Source organism: Oncorhynchus gorbuscha, linkage group LG01 (genome assembly GCF_021184085.1).
Source record: "Oncorhynchus gorbuscha isolate QuinsamMale2020 ecotype Even-year linkage group LG01, OgorEven_v1.0, whole genome shotgun sequence".
NCBI lineage: Eukaryota > Metazoa > Chordata > Actinopteri > Salmoniformes > Salmonidae > Oncorhynchus > Oncorhynchus gorbuscha.
Window position 1 is genome coordinate 71,325,781 of NC_060173.1, and position 22,683 is coordinate 71,348,463.

Genomic DNA, 22,683 nt, shown 5'->3' on the forward strand with positions numbered 1-22,683 from the left:
TTTCGTTGCAGGCCGTGTCAGTGGCACTGTATTGTCCTCAAAGCGGGCAAAAAAGTAATTTAGTCTGCCTGGGAGCAAGACATGATTGACTGTAGACCCTGCCACATGCCTCTTATGTCTGAGCCATTGAATTGAGATTCCACTTTGTCTCTGTACTGACGCTTAGCTTGTTTAATAGCCTTACGGAGGGAATAGCTGCACTGTTTGTATTCAGTCATGTTGCCAGACACCTTGCCCTGATTAAAAGCAGTGGTTCGCGCTTTCAGTTTCACGCGAATGCTGCCATCAATCCACGGTTTCTGGTTAGGGAATGTTTTTATCGTTGCTATGGGAACGACATCTTCGACGCACGTTCTAATGAACTCGCACACCGAATCAGCGTATTCGTCAATATTCCCATCTGACGCAATACGAAACATGTCCCAGTCCACGTGATGGAAGCAGTCTTGGAGTGTAGAGTCAGCTTGGTCTGACCAGCGTTGGACAGACCTCAGCGTGGGAGCCTCTTGTTTTAATTTCTGCCTGTAGGCAGGGATCAGCAAAATGGAGTCGTGGTCAGCTTTTCCGAAAGGGGGCGGGGCAGGGCCTTATATGCGTCGCGGAAGTTAGAGTAACAATGATCCAAGGTTTTACCACCCCTGGTTGCGCAATCGATATGCTGATAAAATTTAGGGAGTCTTGTTTTCAGATTGGCTTTGTTAAAATCCCCAGCTACAATGAATGCAGCCTCCGGATAAATGTTTTCCAGTTTGCAAAGAGTTAAATAAAGTTCGTTCAGAGCCATCGATGTGTCTGCTTGGGGGGGGATATATACGGCTGTGATTATAATCGAAGAGAATTCTCTTGGAAGATAATGCGGTCTACATTTGATTGTGAGGAATTCTAAATCAGGTGAACAAAAGGATTTGAGTTCCTGTATGTTTCCTTCATCACACCATGTCCCGTTACTCAAGCAAATACTCAAAAGTATTTGGAAAAAAATAAGTACTATTTAAACACAGCTCTGTGCCCCTGCTGAACTGCTAAATATTTAGTCCGGGTAGCTATTGGTATTTTACTATCTGCATTGACCCCTTTTGAACTAACTCTTTTGACTCATCACATACGCTGCTGTTACCGTTTGTCTATCCTGATGCCTAGTCATTTTATCCCTACTTATATGTACATATTTACCTCAATTACCTCGTACCCCTGCATATCGTATAAAGCAAAGTTATAATTCCTCATTGTGTATTTATTCCTTATTTTTCTATTGTTTCTCTTTTTCTCTCTTTTTTTCTCTCTGTTGTTAGGAAGGAGCTGCAAGTAAGATGTTAGTTTACGAAACGTGTAAAATGTGATTTGGAGCCGATGTGGAATGGATAGCTAGTTTGAGGTGCACGCTAGTAGCATTCACTTGGCGACTTCATCCCTCAGACCTTGGAAGTAGTCGTTTCCCTTCTACGGATTTTATGGAGCGATAGCTAACAATGATTCATGTGTGACAGTTGTTGATGTTTAATTTATTCCTTATTTTACCAGGTGAGTTGACAAAATACATTCTCATTTACAGCAACGACCTGGGGAAAGATACAAAACATAGTAGAAATACATAGATAACATACATTTAAGGAAGCAAAAAAATACAAAACAATGAAGAACAATTAAAAAATGATGCATAGAATCATAAGAAACAAACAAATTCTTCCTTGAAAAGGTCCTCACACAGATGTGTTCAGTGTCCCTAATTCATGAACAGGTTGGGGGCAAGGATTGGGATAGAAATAGCGCTCTACCAGGAAGTCTTGTTTAGTGTTGATTGTGCATAGGTGTGGGCTATTAGGGATGTTTGTAGTGGCGATACAGCCCTTTGGTGTTATTATACTTTTGAAAAACAATGAACTGGGAAAACTTACCTATTAAGCCCACTTCTATATTTTTTATTTATTTATAATAATTTTACTGTTTAATGTTTCAACCAATTCATCTGCATGTTTTATTCCGAAGTTATTGACAGTGTGTAAGTTCCCACTGGTGGCCAATTTCAAAGCTGCAACAAAACTTGTTTTGAGGCAACCAGCAGATAAAGCCTTGAATTTTCTTCTGAACTATCATCATACTTTATGTAAGATTATGAGAGTCATGTGCTGATATGCACATTATAGCATATTTCATTGCATTAATTACTATTTCTTGCCAATTTGAAATATGGGTTTATCATGCTAGCAGCTAGCATGCCACAGTCACACAGTAACAACATAACTTGGTGAACTAGTTTGAGGCATTCACAGCTTACATTTTTTTATGCATAGTCTTATTTTACTGTTAAATTAACCTTTGTACACTGAGTGTACAAAACATTACGAACACCTGCTCTTTCCATGACAGACTGACCAGGTGAATACAGGTGAAAGCTAAGATCCCTTATGTCACTTGTTAAATCTAATTCAATCAGTGTAGAAGGGGAGGAGACAAACTGCTGGGCCTCGATGGAACCCACCTTCAAACTAATGAGCAGTCATTTGGACTGCAACAATCAAACGGTGTAATTAATCAATTTCATATACAGTGGGGAGAACAAGTATTTGATACACTGCCGATTGTGCAGGTTTTCCTACTTACAAAGCATGTAATGGTCTGTAATTTTTATCACAGTTTGGAAGCACATCAGTGCACTGTTGAATTGGAGCCTTTTCCTAGACCATGTTCCTGTGTGCATAATAGCAAGAGTAACCAACATATTGGTGTTGAGAACAATGCCGGAGGCAGCAGCGGAATGAGGAAATTTGACAAATGCCTTTGCCTTATTGTCTACGAAAAGTGAGAGGAAAGCTGAACTTAATTAGGCATATAATCAATAACCTAACTGTTAAATGTGCATCGCTTTTTAAAACATCAATGTATTTTCAAAAATAAGACCGATCCTACTTCTGTTGCCTGTTTGAGTGTTTGTTTAACAATGCAGTTAGATAGCAATAATTTAAGCTGTCTGCCAGTATCAGATATGCCTATGTCCTGGGAAATGTTCTTGTTACTTACAACCTCATGCAAATTGCCTACGTTAGCTCAACGTCCCGCAGGGGACCCACCAATTCTGAAGAAGTTTTAAAGAGCCATCTAATATTAGACAATTATGTGACCCGATTCAAGAAACTAGGTGTATGTCACAGCAAGTCACAACTTCACAGGAGAGCCGTTTTAAAATAAAAAATATTTGTTTATCAAAATGCGTTTTTTTGGCTGAAATGCCTTCTTGACTATGTGAACTTTCATGTGTCTTTAATAACAAACTTGTATCCCATCAGTAAATACAATTGTTGGTTAAGCCACAGAGAAAGCGAGCAACCTTCCCACTAGCCAGGATTGGCTGAGATAATGAGTGGGCTGGACATGCCGAGAGAGGAGTTCGGATTGGTCTGCCATAGAAGCTCGTCAGTCTGCGTGGATAATTCTGTCAAACTCAGCTTCTTTTTTTTTTTACTTTCTGGAGGATCAAGTTTTGAAATTAGAGTATGATAGCTAAAGAGATGGAGAAAACACCTTTCTCCGGATTACTTCTTCAAGCTAAGGGCTACCGTGGCATGACATTCCTGACAGGGAGACGCGTCCATGCACGATGATGTATATAGGTAAGATAGCTAGCTACCTTTTCTGAGATTACACGTTTTCTAATTTTGACAAAGTGGTTTCATGTCAAGTTTAAGTGTACTGTTAGCTAGCTAGCTAACGTTAGCTGGCTGGCTCCCTAGCTGATATAATTTGTTTCCAGAGCCGTTTGCTGTTCTACTTAGCTAACATTAAACATGGTTGGGTTAGCTCCCAGCAATGTTCATTGTTGTTTAACTAGCTAACGTTAGCTGGCTGGCTCGTTAGCTAATGTTGTGACGGGTGTGAACTTACACTTTGTTTACCAAGCTAGCTATACGTCTTATGCTAAAGTGTACTGTTAGCTAGCTAGCTAATGTTAGCTGGCTGGCTCCCTAGTTGACGTTATTAGTTTCCCAGAGCCGTGTGCTGTTCAAGTTAGAGCCTAATGTTAGCTAGCTAACATTGAACATGGTTGGTTAGTTCCTATTGTTGACACTGCTCATTGTTTAACTAGGTAATATGGCCGGTGTCAGTAAACGTCTGCAAAAAAGCTTAATGAAATTGTTGCCAGCAGAGCTGGTTCGGCTGTTTTCATGCTATCCAGGCGTAAACAATTCACCGGCCAGAGCGTCAAATGGGCTCTTTAAGAGAGAAACAAGATTGGTGGGGCTAATGCCGAATGGGTGTAGACAAAGAAGAGCTCTTCACTAGATAGCAAAACATTAAAAAGGCGGTTTTACAAGTTGATCAACTTTCAAAGCAGAAATACTTTCCCATTGTTCCTCAAATGCAATGTATGCTATACCATTTTGTAGCTCTGAGTCTACTTCTTTCTAATGTTAAAAAAAAACACTATTTCAAATGTTGCTACATAAGACCGAATCCAGGTGATGAGTCACACTGGCTTCTCTCTGAAACCACACATCCATCTGAAGGTGACTCTTTATCCACCGTGTCTGGTCCCAGGCTCACAGCTGGCTTCTCCCTGAAACCACACATCCATCTGTAGGTGACTCTATCCACTGTATCTGGTCGCAGGCTCACTGCTGGCTTCTCCCTGAAACCACACATCCATCTGTAGGTGACTCTTTATCCACTGTGTCTGGTCGCAGGCTCACTGCTGGCTTCTCCCTGAAACCACACAGCCATCTGAAGGTGATACTATCATTTGGAACCACACAATTACCAGGTGGACAGTAGACCTCTAAAATCAATAGAGGAAATCATCAAGATCCACAAGCTGGCAGCTGATTTACTTTCATGACGCAGGACTCGATAGGAGAGAGTGACTGAAACATTCACACCTCCATAAATTTAGACAAGGATAGTCTAGTAGCTCAGCTAGTTGTGAACAATCCCCCAATTTGTGCCACAGTTTAGACTACCGATAGATGCTGCGGGTCAGTCAGAGTTGAGTCCGATTGTAAAGTTTAGCTTAATGCCAAAAAAGAGCCAACTTGCAATGTTTCCGATACTTAAGTACTATAAAGTTGTACATCAAGCAATGTGTCTTTAACTCTGCATTATAATACAACTTATTTTTAACGAAAGCCAGGAATGAGTAGAGTGATGTTCCTGCTTCTGTTGCCTATTTTAGTGTTTATTTAATATCCTACCGATTCTGTAATCACCAAAACTCATGAAACAGAAAAATGTCTAATAAAGCAATTTCACAAATCCATCTGTTTTTAAACTTTGCAATGGGAGTGACAAAATGTATTACAATTAAGGTTGCACATTTTGGGGAATATTCAGAGGTGGAAACTTTCCATGAGAATATATGGGAATTAGAGGGGACTATATACAAATTAATACCATTTCAATATGTTTTTTGTATTGAATATATTTACAATATATGGAAACAGAAACCTTATTTACATTTAAGTCATTTAGCAGACGCTCTTATCCAGAGCGACATAAGTAGACATCATTAAATCCTTACAATATGAATTTTTAAAAACAATTTAGTCACAAATTGAACTTGAATTAAATGAGTTGACTTCACATTGGATGATTTCACTGAACAACAAAAGAGAAAATTGAATGATCCATCGCATCTCCCAAAAACGTTATCAACATACGTTGCTTTGCGAAAGTATTCACCCTCCCTTGGCATTTTTCCTTTTTTGTTGCCTTACGACCTGGAATTAAAATATATTTATTACACAACATGCCTACCACTTTGAAGACACAAAATATTTTTTATTGTGAAACAAACAAAAAATAAGACAACTGAAAACTTGAGTGTGCTTAACTTTGGTTGTCTTCCTCTCAGGCTTCCATGTCTTCTCCCTGGACGTCAATGTCCACCTCTTGAACATCAGGCTCTGAGGCCTCAGCTCGACTGTCACTTTCCAACCTTGTTGAGGATGGCTCGTCAGGCTCAAAAAGACTCAAATTTGCCCAGATAGCCACCAATTTTTCAACCCTTGTATTGGTCGGCCTGTTGTGTGTGCGTTCCCAAACAAGGACTAGTTGGGCTTCGTGGCGGCTGATGTTGGTGGGATTTGGAGAATGATGTAGGCAACGGGAAAGAGCCTCAGATCCACAAAGTCCCTTCCACCAGGTGGCTGATGAGATATGTTGGCACGACTGCCATATTGCATCTTATTTCCAAAGCCTTTGCTTGGAAATGTACTTCGCCAGACTGCCAAGAACCTTTCCCTCATCCAGGCGAGACACAGCAGTGATGACACCATAGGCTTTGTTGATCTCTGCGCGAGACAGGATGCTCTTGTCAGTATACTTGGGGTTCAACATGTATGCTGCGATGTGTATGGGCTTCAGAAGTCTTCGCTTTTTGATGTATTTCAAAACTGCAGTTTCCTCTGCTTGGAGCAACAGTGAAGTGGGCAGGGCAGTACAGATTTCTTCTCTTACATCTGCAAGCAGAGTCTTGTAGAGTTTCAGGCTGCTTACCACTCTCTCCCAAAATACATGATACAAGAAATTGTTAACAAGTTAGAAAGGATTTAAAACACACTTTGCTGTAGGCTACTATTTACTAGTTAACAAAAAAACTCATGCATGACATAAAATATATTCCCCCCATCCAATATTGTAATAAAAACATACCTGAAAGCATGTAGTCCTTGGCTCAGACAGTTTAGTAGTGTAGGCTCAATAGCATCTCATTAGGTTCACTGTTATAGGATACGTTTTTGATGAATTTAAGCAAATTTCCCCAAATTCCAGTGTAACACCCTATGGAAATCGTCATGAAAAATTCCAGAAATTTACCAAAATGTTTGACCCTTTGCAAACCCTAATTACAATTGAATTTGAATTAACTGAATGAGGAGGATGAAGAAGTGACAATTTAAAACAATGCTCTTCCTCTTTCTAGCGTGCACATTTTTCTACGTTGTCAGAAGAAGCTGTAGCTGGACCATGGAAGACGCATATACAGTATTTGTTCATAAAATAATTAACTCTTTCAAAATGTAGATGTTTATTTCAACTACATCTCAGTTACATTTCAGTTGCACTTCCCCCCCAGCTCCACGACCATGGGTAAAACCTTGCTGAGATGATCAATGTATTTGTTGCGTTGTTGTATCGTCAGTTTCTCAATCCAAAACGGCAGGCAGCATTGGCGGAGAGTCAGATGGAGAAGGATGCGTTGTGTCTGAGATGTGTTGTGGGTGAACGGATGATATCCGCATGTGTATTTCCCACCGTAAAGCATAGAGTTGGTGGTGTTATGGTGTGGGGGTGCTTTGCTGGCGACACGGTTTGTGATTTATTTAGAATTCAAGGCACACTTAACCAGCATGGCTACTACAGCATTCTGCAGTGATACGCCATCCCATCTGGTTTGCGCTTTGTGGGACTATCATTTGTTTTCAACAGGGCAATGATCCAACACACCTCCAGGCCTTGAAGGGCTATTTGACCATGAAGGAGAGTGATGGAGTGCTGCATCAGATGACCTGGCCTCCACAATCCCCCGATCTCAACCAAATTGCTATGGTTTGGGATGATGGATTGATTCCATATGAAAGGCATGGACTAGTTTGGATGAATGTGTTATTTCATAGTTTTGATGTCTTCACTATTATTATACAATGTAGAAAATAGTACAAATAACAGAAAAACCTTTGAAAGAGTAGGCGTTCTAAAACTTTTGACCGGTAGTGTAGGTCGCCTAATCTATCTGGATGAGGGGGCTATGGGTAGGTATAGTCTATGTCTAACCTGGGTGAGTTGGGTTGTACATATAGGATGTGTGCTGTGTTAACTTAAATGCATGGAGAGGTATGGGGCAGGTTTAACCTGTGTCTAACCAAGTCTAACCTCAGTGGGGTTTTATATGAAGTGTGTTGTGTCGTTTAGTGTTGTGCCACGTTGTCTCACCTGGATAGTTTGGCAGGTGTGACTGTCGTTGTTGGTGAGGATGGCGGAGACGGCCTGCAGGGTCTTGCCCGTGTCTCCCCAGGACACCACCAGGCTGAAGAGGCAGGCGCAGGAGAGGGCGGTGAGGGCCTGCCCCGTGGGGTCATTCATCCCTGTGCTGCGCACAGTTGTCTCCAGCAGCAGGTGAAACAAAGACTCTGTAGTGAGGAGAGAGGGTTAGAAAAGGCTGTGTGTCTGTAATATGTGTGTGCATACCTGTGTCTGCAATATGTGTGCGCATACCTATGTCTGCACAAGTGCGTGCGAGTCTCTATTTAGTAGTAAAACATGGTAAATTCTCCCTCGTGGGGACATTTCCCATGTCCCCATGAGGACAAACGCTATTTTTTAAGCTCATGGTTTAGGGTTACAATTAGGGTTACAATTAGCATAAAGAGTTAGGTTTAGGGGTTGGGTTACGGCAGGGGTGTCAAAGTCAAATGGACGGAGGGCCAAATAAAAAATTTAGCTACAAGCCGAGGGCCGGACTGTTCGAATGTTCATTGAAAAATTTTTAAATGACGCATATAGTCTAGTGAACCTAATTGAACCTACTGAAAACCTAACAAATATATTCCAATATGATCAGATAAATAAAGCAATATTTTCTTATGGCTCTGTCAGTAATCTTTAATTTTCAACAGACACAAAAGACAAATTTCCTTTATATAAAAATCCCCATAACATGAACATTAAATGAAAGAAACCGGTATTCAAGGCACCATCAGTAGCCTATATTTTCTATTTTAGCAAAAGTGGGCTAAATTTACTTCAAAGAAAAAAACAATAATAGCAATTTTCTATCATCCACTCAACTGAAATATTTTAAAAATATAATTGGATTGAAATACAATAAAATAAAGTGCAAAAATCTATTAATCAAAAACAACACTTTGTTTAAGGAGAAGTAACATGCAGTGAAAACAAATATTAAACTTTAACTTTTAAACTTGAACTGAGTAAAAACTCTAAATATGTGATTGCACAGTAATGTTCACTTGTTTGAGGTTGAGGGTGATACTTGGTGGTGTCCCATCTTTTCCACAAGTTCATCAATGTTCGGGGTAAGGCTCTGAGCTGAGGAAATCCTCAGAATTGAGTGGAGGTGTTCAGCAGTAAGTCGACTTCTGTGTGATGTTTTGTTCCTCAAGTTCATCAAAGAAAACAGTTGTTCACACAGGTATGTGCTGCCAAACATAGACAACGTTTGAGCAGCCTGGATGCGCAGCTGGGGCATTGTGTCGGGGAGGAAACGGGCGAACTCCGCAGCACCCACTGCCGCATATTTTGCCCTCAGTGCATCATTGCATTGGAGGTCAATCAACTCCATTTGGAGGTTTGGTGGTGAGCTTTCCACGTCAACAGCAAATGGGTTACCGAGCAGTTCCAACCTGCTTTTTTGTGCTTCAAAGTCAGCAAATCGGCGTCGAAAGTCAGCGGCAAGCATACCTATTTTATCAGCCAACTGTGCGCTCGGGAACGCACTGGTAGAGAGCTTCTCTTTCATGGTCTGGCAGCTGGGAAAGTGGCTCAAATTTTCTTTCCGCATCTGCGTCTCCCACAGAGTCAGTTTGGTTTTAAATGCCTTCACTGTACTGTACATATCAGAGATGACACGATCCCGACCCTGCAGCTGCAAGTTCATTGCATTCAGATGACTCGTAATGTCACACAGAAAAGCCATTTCACACAGAAACATTTCGTCTCGGAGTTGTGTTGTGTCTTTCCCTTTGCTGTCCAAGAACAGACAAATCTCCTCACGAAGCTCGAAACATCTTTGAAGCACCTTTCCCTGGCTTAGCCATCGCACCTCTGTGTGATAAGGCAAATCACCATGCTCCGTTTCTAACTCCGTCAGAAATGCCTTGAACTGGCGGTGATTCAAACCTTTGGCTCTGATAAAGTTAACTGTGCGCGTGATGATGCTCATTACATGCTCCATTTTCAAGGCTTTACCGCACAACGCTTCCTGGTGTATGATACAATGATAAGCTGTCAGCTCACCTGTCGCGTTTTCCTCTTGCATCTTTTCCCGTATCTTGGCCACCAGTCCGCTCCTGTGTCCACACATCGCAGGTGCTCCGTCGGTTGTCAAACCCACAAGTTTTTCCCAAGGCAGCTCCATCTCATTTACACATCTTGACACCTCTTCATACAAATCATGCCCCGTAGTTGTGCCATGCATAGGACGTAAAGCCAAAAACTCCTCTGTCACGCTTAGGCTGGAGTCCACTCCGCGGATGAAAATTGACAACTGGGCAATGTCAGAAATGTCGGTGCTCTCATCCACAGCCAAGGAATATGCAATGAAATCTTTTCCCTTTTTCACAAGCTGCTCTTTTAGATTGATGGACAACTGGTCTACTCTCTCGGCAATGGTGTTTCTGCTCAGACTCACATTTAAAAAGAGTTGCCTTTTTTCTGGGCAAACTTCGTCACAAACTTTAATCATGCAGTTTTTGATGAAATCCCCCTCCGTAAATGGCCGGGCTGATTTAGCGATCTCTTCTGCCAAAATAAAACTGGCCTTGACAGCAGCCTGGCCTTGTGATTTGGCTTTTTTGAACAGAGCCTGTCGAGATTTGAGGCCTCGTTTTAATTCCTCTGCCTTTTGTAGCCTTTGTTCCATGTCCATATTCTTGTTTTTGTCCGCGTGTTTCGTTTCATAATGTCGTCTCAGATTATACTCTTTCAGTACCGCCACACTTTCTCCACACAGAAGACACACAGGTTTTCCAGCTACCTCCGTGAACAAATACTCCGACTCCCACCTTGTTTGAAACCCCCGGTTCTCAGTGTCCACCTTCCGTTTTGCCATTTTTGATGGGTATCTGAAAGTTAATTTTACTGTGATGCTGACAACTGCTGTGCCAATAAATATTGAAATGAAGCAGCCTACTGCTCGGTGCGTCACCGTTGCATTGTGGGAAATGTAGTATTGGTGCGTGTAAAAGATCTGCGGGCTGCCGGCTTGCTGCGGTCTGCGGGCCGGTTCTAATAATAAATCAAGATCATCCCAGGGGCCGTAAAAAACCTTCTCGCGGGCCGGATGTGGCCCGCGGGCCTTGACTCTGACATATGTGGGTTACGGAGTATGTTTAGAGAAAATAGGAATTCATTTTAGGGCCTCATGAGTAATGAAAAACATGCCGTGTGTTCGTAAATATACAGTGGAGCAAAAAAGTATTTAGTCAGCCACCAATTGTGCAAGTTCTCCCACTTAAAAAGATGAGAAGCCTGTCATTTTCATCATAGGTACACTTCAACTATGACAGACATAATAAGGAAAATGTAACCAGAACCATGCATAATACACATCCACTAATAATGACCCAACTCGTGCAACAGGTGAATAAAGAAAATGAACTCAAACTCTCTCTCAAGCACAAGCCCACATGCTAGTGAGTTGTCATTTAGTCTTCATATTTCAAGTCTTGGCAACTTGGATCTATTAGCTAGATAACAAGGTAGAATAGTTTAACTGTTATGAACAACAAAAAAAAAAAGTGTGTGCCCGAGGCTCATTCGGCTTTCTCAGCTGTTAGAAGTCTCGAACTGGCATTAACAAACGATTGCCATAATTTTTTGAAGTTCCACCTCTGTTATTACATTCAACAAAGCAAACATTGATATACCGTTATAGAATGTAAAGAAGAAAATCCAAACTGGTCTGTGCGTCAATACCAGTATAGTAAAATACAGTTCTGTCCAGCCCTAGCATTGGACTCCCTACTGGCGCAGAGGTCTAAGGCTCTGCATCTCAATACTAGAGGCATCACTACAGACACCATGGTTCAAATCCAGGCTGTATCACAACCGGCCGTGATTGGGAGTCCCATAGTGCGCCGCACAATTGGCCAAGCCTTGTCCGGGATTTGCCTAAGGTAGGCAGTCATTGCAAATAAGAATTTATTCTTAACCGACTAGCCTAGTAAAATAACATATTAAAAGCATGTGCATGAGTCTTCCCAAGCATGTGTGCGCTAGTACTCACCCAGTACATCAGGAGGTTCGGTTTGGAAGCCCTCTGGTTGTTGTCCCTGCAGCATGTCCAGTAGGGCCTGTAGGCTGCGCAGGCACAGCGAGGGGTGGGAGAACAGAGTCTCCTTGATCAGCTCAAACACCCCACACAGACCAATGCCAATAATCTAGAGAGAAAACACAAACAATTATCAGATATCTCCTAACCTGCCTAAATAATTACCACCCCGTAGCACTCACTTCGGTAGCCATGAAGTGCTTTGAAAGGCTGGTCATGGCTCACAAAAGCATCCTCCCGGACACGAAAGACCCACTCCAACTCGCATACCCCCCCAACAGATCCACAGACAATGCAATCATTCTATTACACTCCACACTGCCCATTCCCACCTGGACAAAAGGAACACCTATGTCAGAATGCTATTCATTGACTACAGCTCAGCTTTTAACACCATAGTGCCCTCAAAGCTCATCACTAAGCTAAGGAACCTGGGACTAAACCACTCCCTCTGCAACTGGATCCTAGACTTCCTGATGGGCCGCCCCCAGGTGGTAAGGGTAGGAAACAACACATCCGCTACGCTGATCCTCAACACGTGGGCCACTCGGGGGTGCATGCTCAGTTCCCTCCTTCACTCCCTGTTCACTTATGATTGCAGGGCCAGGAACAAATTAAACACCATCATTAAGTTTGCTGATTAGTGGTAGACCTGATCACCGACAACAATGAGACAGCCTATAGGGAGAGGGTCAGAGACCTGACCGTGTGGTGCAAGGACAACAATCTCTCCCTCAACGTGATCAAGACAAAGGAGATTGTGGACTACAGGAAAGGGTGGAAAGAGCACAACCCCCATTCTCATCGACAGGGCTGTCGGGGAGCAGGATGAGTGCTTCAAGTTCCTTGGTGTCCACATCACCAACAAATGAACATGGTGCAAGCACACCAAGACAGTCGTTAAGAGGGCACTTCAAAACCTCTTCCCCACAGGAGACTGAAAAGATTTTGCATGGGTCCTCAGATCTTCAAAAGGTTCTACAGCTGCACCATCGAGAGCATCACTGCCTGGTATGGCAACTGCTCGGGCCACCGACCGCAAGTCACTACAAAGGGTAATGCGTACGGCCCAGTACCTCAGCTTACTGCCATCCAGGACCACTATACCAGGTGGTGTCAGAGGAAGGCCCTAAAAATTGACTCCAGCCACCTTAATCATAGACTGTTCTTTCTGCTACAGCACGGCAAGCGGTACCGGAGCACCAAGTCTAGGTCCAAGAGACACCTAAATAACTTGTACCCCCCAAGCCATAAGACTGAATAGCTACCCAGACTATTTGCATTGCCCCCCCCCACCTCTGGAACACTGCTGCTACTCTGTTATTATCTATGCATAGTCACTTTAACTCTAACTAAATGTACATATTACCTCAATTATAGACGCTTCTGTATACAACTGGTAAATATGTGTAGGTATTCCTTTTCTATTTTGAAAGATATCACATAGCAGAAATGCAAAAGTGTTACTCTCCACTTTCTGGAGGACCGAGTTTTGAAAATAGTGGATTTTCTGGATTGAAAATATGAAGAGGGAGAACACACAGAAGGCTGTTGTATAAAACACCTGTCTCCGGATTACATCTTCAAACTGAGGGAAACCATGGCATCCGTGATAGAGGGAGAAACGTCCATCCATGTCTAGCTAGCTACTTTTTCAGATATGATATGGTCTAATTTTGTCAGTAAGTCATCTTAATTTCAAGTTGAAGGGTACAGTTTGCTAGCTAGCTAACATTAGCTGGCTGGCTCTCTACCCAACGTTACGTGTATGATCTGTAGTAATACTAGTCTTATCTCAGAGAAATTTGCATTGCTAGGTATAGCCTAATGTTAGCTAGGTAACATTAAACCTGGTTGGCTAGCTACCTGCAGATTCATGCAGGGTAGTAACATGAGTTGGGATGATGGTTCATTGTTTAGCTAACTAGCTACCTACCTACCAGGCTACACAAAAGACTCCGCTACGCAAGTAACCATTTCACTACACTTGTATGTGACAAATAAACCGATTTTATTTGATATGTGTATACCAGTGACGGTAATGTGAAGAACGTGACCTGCACCAAAGTCAAATTAAGACATAACGGGTGTGTTCTTAAATACAATCTGGAGTGCCAGTGTGCTCACGCTCAGAGCGTTTCACTCTCGGAGCATTGAAAGAGCACACTGGACGCTTTGGCCAAGGAGTAATGTTATTCTGAGCATTCTGACCTCACACCGGCAGTCAAGTACCCAAGGTAACGTTGGCTAGCTTGCTAGCAACTCCCAGACGCAAATGAGAGAACGCCTCACTGACCATTTTACTCGCACTAGCAGAGCTGGTTAGGCTGTTTTCATGATATCCAGAGCGTTGTTGATGAACTGTGCTGCTGGCAACAATTTCATTAAGCTTTCTTGCGCACAGTTACTGACACCGGCCATATTCAACAGGTGTTGAGCGTTCGCAAAGTCATCCGTTATAATTCATTAGTGCTAAAACTCTCTGATAGAATGCCCTGCCTTTATTTGTCACACTCACAACCGTAAGCCATTTTCTGTAATTGGCTCGCCATTAAATAATGATCTTGTTGAGAGTTTATTTTCCTGTAATAATGAAGACACATTAGCTAAAGTATAGATGTTGTCAGCTATAGGATATGGTCATTATTTGAATTGGCTCGTCAGCTAACAAGCTAGAAACAAAAAAAGGTTGCTTTTAGTTTGCTAGGTTGACATATACATTTCATTTTAAACAGGTGGGTTTATTGGTGTTAACATACACTAGTTATGCTATTTTGGACTACCATTCTACTGTCGTCATGCAGACTGTTTTTGTTTAGTGACAATGACAATAACAACAATGACAAGTTTGAGGTTGGACGATTAACCTCTAGTGACAGCCCATCCCGTGAACGTTGTCATCATCTGACACTAAATTAGCATAAAGCAACAGACAAATCTTCCTAGAAAATATTCCTATTCATGAAAATCACAAGTGAAATATATTGGAACACAGCCTTTTAGCCTTTTGTTAATCACCCTGTCATCTCAGATTTCCAAAATATGCTTTATAGCCAAAGCTAGACAAGCATTTGTGTAAGTTTATCGATAGCCTAGCATAGCATTATGCCTTGCTAGCAGCAGGCAACCTTGTCACGGAAATCAGAAAAGCAATCAAATTAAATTGTTTGCCTTTGATGAACTTCGGATGTTTTCACTCACGAGACTCCCAGGTAGATAGCCAAAGTTAATTTTTTCCCAAAATATTATTTTTGTAGGCGAAATAGCTCTGTTTGTTCTTCACGTTTGGCTGAGAAATCGACCGGAAATTGTGGTCACGACAACGGCGAAAAATATTCCAAATTAGCTCAATAATATCGACAGAAACATGGCAAACGTTATTTATAATCAATCCTCAAGGTGTTTTTCAAATATCTATTTGATAATATATCAACTGGGACAATTGGTTTCTCAGTAGAAGCAATTGGAATAATGGCTACCTCCATTTTATGCAAGAATTTCTCTGGGAGCATCAGGTGACCACTTGCGCAATGAAGCCGCCTACGGGTATTCTTCAACATAAATGCGTAAAAGTACGTCACAATGCTCTAGACACCTTAGGGAATACGTAGAAAGCGTAAGCTGGTTGATAGGGCATTCACAGCTAAATAGGGACGCATCGGAACGCAGGGCTTTCAAAAGATGAGTCAATTCCGGATTGGATTTTTCTCAGGCTTTCGTCTAACATCAGTTCTATTATACTCACAGACAATATTTTTACAGTTTCGCAAACTTTAGAGTGTTTTCTATCCTAAGCTGTCAAGTATATGCATATTCTAGCATCTTGTCCTGACAAAATATCCCGTTTAATTTGGGAACGTTATTTTCCAAAAATGAAAATACTGCCCCCTAGTACCAAAAGGTTAAAGGATGTTACTGCGACAACTGTCGATAGACGTAGTATAAACAAGCCTTTACTTTTGAAATATTTGGTTGTTTAGTGCATGGCCTCACATGTGAATCCTTAAAGAGATGGGTGGGGTTAAGGCTTAAGGTGTGAAAGATGCTGAATGGGTGTAGACAAAGAGCTCGCCAGTAGGTGTACCAAAACATTCAAGGGCCATTTTCTCAAAAAAATGTATCGTTATTTTACCAGGTGAGTTGACTGAGAACACGTTCTCATTTACAGCAACGACCTGGGGAATAGTTACAAGGGAGAGGGGGGACGAATGAGCCAATCATGATCAACTTTCTAAGCAGAATTACTTTCCCATTGTTCCTCAACTGTAGTGTATGATATACCATTTTCTAGCTCTGAGTCTATACTTTTAGCCAAGAGTAAAGAATAAAAAATTTAACATTTCAAATGTTGCTACATGAGACCAAATCGAGCTGGTCGGTCACATATGATGTGCAACTAGAGCAATGATCCCTCTAAGCTACCAGCATGCAGGCAGCACTCATGCAGCTCCCAGGGAATGCCAGGCAAAATAAATAAATCAGCCTTCAAAGTTTTCCCCATTAGTTAACACTATAAACATTACCCTTTACTGTGAATTGTGATCGAATCAATGCAAATGCCACTTTCAATGCAACATAAAACAAACTACGCAAAAGATTTTGTATTAGGCAGAGCGCATCAGAGTAAGATTCTATGGCAGGCACGACTCAGGCCTGTACTCTACACAGACCGGTGCGCCATAAACAATCAGAGCTGTAAGTAGGCCTATATGCAAACAGACCACTGCAATATATGTATGCCGTTCACTTTGAAATACACTGGTTTACAGCATGAGTGGCCGCAATTATTATGCTCTTGTTTTGAGATCAAAGCGAGAGCTGCATGTAGTCAGTAATGTGGGAGTGATTGCATCCTACAAGAGTACCAAATCTGTCCATTTCTAGCCATTATTGAAAAGTGAGTTAGGTAAAAGAGCTTTTTTTTTACATCTTAAAAGGCAACAGCAGCCATCAATTAGCCATCGATGACCAGCTAATTGCAGTCTGCAAAAGAAGACTGATCTGGCTCCCAGGCTAGCCCATTCCCTGTTGTCACATGGGCTGCAGCCCAACTCTTAGATTTTTTTACACTAATTGGTATTTTAACCAATCATATCAGATCTTTTTCAGAGCAGATCTGATTGTTTAAAAGAACAACTAGGGGGAAAAAGCTGAATTGGGCTACCTGTGTAAACACAGCCAACAATGAACAGTGAGCAATTGTACTCATGCATAAACAAACAAATAATGAAAGAAAAGCAAGGTTGAATTTTGTAAACGCTAGTGTAGGAGAGGTGGTAAAATTGTTATCGATCAATAATTACAAACCTCCTGGCATGGTCAATTGACTCTATAGCCACTCCTATCTGTCATATCTTTAATCTAAGCCTAGAGGGAAGTCTTTGTCCTCAGGCCCAGAAGGAAGCCAAAGTCAGTCTGCTACCTAAGAGTGGTAGAGGCCTTTACTGGTTCTAACAGCAGACCTATCAGCTTGCTGCCAGCTCTTAGCAAACTGTTGGGAAAAAAATGGTGCTTGACCAAATGCAATGCTATTTCTCAAAGTAACAGACTTTTAGCATGCTTATAGAGAAGGGCACTCAACATGTACTGCACTGATACAAATGACTGATGATTGTTTGAAAGAAATTGATAATAAGACGACTGTGGTAGTTGTACTGTCAGATTTCAGTGTCAGCTTTGGTATTATTAACCATAACTTATTATTGTTGAGAAAACTTGTGTGTTATGGCTTTTCAACCTCTGCCATATTGTGGATTCAGAGCTACCCATCTAATAGAACGCAAAGGGTTATCTTTAATGAAAGCATCTCTAATGTCAAACATGTAAAGTGTGGTGTACCGCAGGACAGCTCTCTAGGCACTCTACTCTTTTCTATTTTTACCAATGATCTGCCACTGGCATTAAGCAAAGCATGTGTGTCCATGTATGCTGGTGATACGACCATATCCGCATCAGCAACCACAGCTAATGAAGTCACTAAAACCCTTAACAAAGAGTTGCAGTCTGGTTTGGAATTGGTGGCCAGTAATAAACTGGTCCTGAACATCTCTAAAACTAAGAGCATTGTATTTGGTACAAATCATTCCCTAAGTTCTAGACATCTGGTAATGAATGGTGTGGCTGTTGAACAAGTTGAGGAGACAATACAGACTTTCAGCTCCCTCCAAACATTTTCTATTGGGTTCATGTTTGGAGACTGGCGAGGCCACTCCAGGACTTTGAGATGCTTCTTACGGAGCCACTCCTTAGTTGCCCTGGCTGTGTGTTTCGGGTCGTTGTCATGCTGGAAGACCCAGCCACGACCCATCTTCAATGCTCTTACTGAGGGAAGGAGGTTGTTGGCCAAGATCTCGCGATACATGGCCGCATCCATCCTCCCCTCAATACAGTGCAGTCGTCCTGTCCCCTTTGCAGAAAAGCATCCCCAAAGAATGATGTTTCCACCTCCATGCTTCACGGTTGGGATGGTGTTCTTGGGGTTGTACCCATCCTTCCTCCAAACACGCGAGTGGCGTTTAGACCAAAAAGCTCTATTTTTCTCTCAGACCACATGACCTTCTCCCATTCCTCCTCTGGATCATCCAGATGGTCATTGGCAAACTTCAGACGGGCCTGGACATGCGCTGGCTTGAGCAGGGGGACCTTGCGTGCGCTGCAGGATTTTAATCCCTGACGGCGTCGTTTGTTACTAATGGTTTTCTTTGAGACTGTCGTCCCAGCTCTCTTCAGGTCATTGACCAGGTCCTGCCGTGTAATTTTGGACTGATCCCTCACCTTCCTCATGATCATTGATGAACCACGAGGTGAGATCTTGCATGGAGCCCCAGACCGAGGGTGACTGACAGTCATCTTGAAATTTTTCCATTTTCTAATAGTGCGCCAACAGTTGTTGCCTTCTCACCAAGCTGTTTGCCTATTGTCCTGTAGCCCATCCCAGCCTTGTGCAGGTCTACAATTTAACCCTGATGTCCTTACACAGCTCCCTGGTCTTGGCCATTGTGGAGAGGTTGGAGTCTGTTTGATTGAGTGTGTGGGCAGGTTTCTTTTATACAGGTAACGAGTTCAAACAGGTGCAGTTAATACAGGTAATGAGTGGAGGAGGTCTTTTCCCAGTCCCCAGGTCCAGAACAAATTCAAGAAAACATACAGTATTATACAGAGCCATGAGTGCATGGAACTCCCATCTTATATAGTGCAATTGAACAGCAAACCTGGTATCAAAAAAAACAAATAAAGCAACATGTCTGTCATATTCTATTTCTACATTTCCACCAACCCTGTTCCCATCACTCTGCTTTTGAAGTAACATAACAGATGGAATTGGTTACCTTGGGAAGCTTTATGGCAGGCTCACGGAACTCCTCCTCCTCGCTGTCCGAGTCGCCGCTCTGCACAGAGCTCCTGGAGGCCAGAGCCAGGGACGCCTCCCGCTGCTGCCATTCCAGCACGCAGTGGCGCACGTTGCAGTACACATTGAACGCAGATGGGTTGCTATGCAGCTTGATTTCCAGCAAGCAGAAGACCCCATCAAGGTTCTTTGTCTGTGGAAGAGAGTGTGTGAAAAATACAGCCATGCCTCGCAAATAAACTTACTACGATTTTTTCTCAGCAGTCACAATAGAGGCGTGTTGGCCCTTAAGCCATCATCTAAAAAAAGAAGTTGGGGCTTTTTACCTGGAAATGCCCCCATGAGCACTTCAAATGTGGAGTCAAATAAAAGCTAAGAGTCCATGTATTTATTTATTTATTTATTTATTTTCTATCCCCCCAAATATAGAAAATATATAGCAGAAAAAGTCTTAAAGGTACTAGAAGTACATCAACACAGCAATGTTGAAGTAAAGACCACTGCCAACTAATATATTTTGTTTTGCAGACCTTATTTGCCTTCTCTAAGTTTAAGAAAAATTGCCTACGGTCTTATAATTATGTTACCAAAAACCCACATCTTTTAAACTCTGGTATAAGTGGGACGGTAGCATCCCACCTCGACAGACAGTGAAATTGCAGGGCGCCAAATTCAAAACAACAGAAATCCCATAATAAAAATTTCCTCAAACAAACAAGTATTACACCATTTTAAAGATAAACCTCTTGTAAATTCAACCACAGTGTCAGATTTCAAAAAGGCTTTATGGAGAAAGCACACCATGCAATTATGTTAGGTCAGCGCATAGTCACAGAAAACCATACAGCCATTTTCCAGCCAAGGAGGGCTCACAAAAGTCAGAAATAGCAATTAAATTAATCACTAACCTTTGATGGTCTTCATCAGATGGTACTCACAGGACTTCATGTTACACAATAAATATGTGTTTTGTTCGATAAAGTTAATCTTTATGTCCAAAAACCTCAGTTGAAATTGGTGCGTTATGTACAGTAATGAAAGATACAAGTGTTTAAGGTATAACCATTACATATTGTCCTTCACCTCAGCTCATTGGCCATCTTCCAAGATGATCACTGGTCATTTGGCCAAAATACAGTCAATCAACGATAGACCGGTCCTACCATTGGTGCGAAATGAGGTCATTGATTGGAGTCTTCAAATCGGTTTGTTTTGGTCAATATGTCCCGGGAAAAGAACCATCAAGTATGGTTGTGTTAGTAATAACCAGAGGATTGCAATGAAACCAACCATGACTGGATAAACGTTAGTTGTGCGTGTGTGTAATTACCACGAACGCTTCGTCCAAAGTTGAATGAGACGGAAATCACGACGCAAGCGGTTTACAAATGAAGTACCCATGGCTGCTGCGTGCTTTGGTTTCACGTCATTTTGAAGATTTCAAAGTGTTGGAAAATGACATGCTGTTGGATTCCTCTCACCTTCAGTGTGGCGAACACTCCCACTGACCTGCAACTTGAGCTTATCGATCTTCAGTCTAATGCAGTGATTGGATAACTATTCAAAACAAATGTCACTGACGAGGTTCTATGCATCTCTCGATTAACTAAACTTTCCAAAGATTAGGAGTCATGCTCAGAAGATGTTTGTACTGTGTGGGTCAAACTATATATGTGAACACACATTTTCAGTGATGAAATATAACAAGTCAAGGCACAGATCATCTCTTACTGAGTCTCACCTCTCAGCGCATAGCGACGTCAGAAACTATACCCGAGTTCACAGCTCTAGTCAATGCCCATCAGAGACATCACTCCTCACACTGATTGAGTAGTTTAAATGTAAATGTTGAGCTCTTCCTCTGTGTTTTTGTGCATAATTCTGTTAACTAGAGTTCTGTCCATGGTGCAGAATGCACAGTGTACTTTTCCCTCCGTGTAGTTCATTGAATGTTTAATAGTGAAAATACCTACCAAAAAGGAGAACATGGATGTGATTTACAGTAGATATATCTGTCAACACAGTCATACACATGATGTGTAATCCTGTAATATGATTCTGGCCAGCGATGGCAAAAATATATTCTAATGTGGCCCTCCATGGAAAATAATTGCCCAGGCCTGGAGAATGTTTCATGCTATTGATTGTTTTCCCCTTGCCTTGCTGCGTTGTCATGTTTCTGGCATCGAAGCTACTGACGGACGGTGATGTCATACATTTAGGAAGGAGCGGTCCTTAATTTCAGTGTACAACACCAGGGAGAGTTATCCACTTCTTTCCTCGGAGAGGGTAACACTCCCGGCAGCATAGCTAAGTCATTCAGCAGGGGACACGCTGTGCCTGTGTAAAGAGCTTAGCACTATTTACCAGAGAAGTAAGGTTATAATATGCCAATAAGGCTTCAAAACAGAGACAAAATGGCTGTTTGGGAAAGGAGCACTAAAAGAGGAAGAAAAGGAGCAGTGGAGACAGAAAGTGTAACTTTTCTATTTTCTAATCAAATTAGATTGAGAGAGGAGCGTGTTGGGCACTCACTCTCACTGATCCTAGAGCTAAAGAGATGCTTAATTCACTTAAGAGGATTCGAGCTGTAGTCAGGACAATCTGTCGGCGGAATATTTTTTTGCCCTCTTGGCAATGGTAACAATGCAGGCAGGTGGACACCAAAAGCACCAGGGAAAACTAGGCTATAGCTTACCCCTACCCTGACTCACATAACTCAGCAGGGTGATGTTCATACTGCTGCAAATACAGGGTTTGCCCCACTACCAGTGTAGTACTGTATCTTAGAGAAAAATGGGATGTGTTACCTCCCAAATGGCCCTAGTCAGAAGTAGTGCACTATGTATGGAAGGGAAAAGAGTGCCATTTGGTACACAACCCGTCTGCTGTGTAGGCCTAACCTACAGCTCTACTTTGTTTTAGGGCCCGTTCAGATTAACTACACTCGTAACCCGTTTCTGTCTCATCAGTCACCAGATGTTCTATTTTTTGTGTTCTCATTAGCTTCACTTACAGTGGCTTCGGCGAAGCTACTTTCTGCCTGCACACCTCTAATACCGGAAATCTCAGTAGACAGTTTGGAAGAATGCCATGCGAGCAGCAATTCTCAAACCAGTACGTAACTTTTTTTGCCATTTCTTTATATCTGAAAGGTGTTGCCAGTATCAAAGTCTAAACTTATTTCCACCAACCGACATAGTCAGTAAAGTTCTGCCTACGGCATAGTAGAAACGTAGCCGTAATGCCGAGGCGGGCTGGCACGCATTGAAACATGAACATTCTATTGTTGTCCAACATCAAACTTCTCCTTGTCAATCACATAAATGCTTTT

The 22,683-nt window shown here is 42.0% G+C and overlaps 1 protein-coding gene across 3 annotated transcripts in view; it reads right to left on the bottom strand.

The window, feature by feature from the left end:
* The window catches only part of LOC124041573 (E3 ubiquitin-protein ligase MYCBP2-like), a 233,183-nt gene that overhangs the window by 197,912 nt on the left and 12,588 nt on the right, over positions 1-22,683 (bottom strand). For all 3 annotated transcript variants that reach the window (XM_046359324.1, XM_046359315.1, XM_046359308.1), the window contains exons 3-5: positions 19,330-19,542; positions 11,957-12,110; positions 7,924-8,120 (exon numbers count right to left, since the gene is read on the bottom strand). In XM_046359324.1, coding sequence (XP_046215280.1) covers positions 7,924-8,120; positions 11,957-12,110; positions 19,330-19,542 — 564 coding nt within the window. The remainder of the gene's footprint in view (positions 1-7,923; positions 8,121-11,956; positions 12,111-19,329; positions 19,543-22,683) is intronic.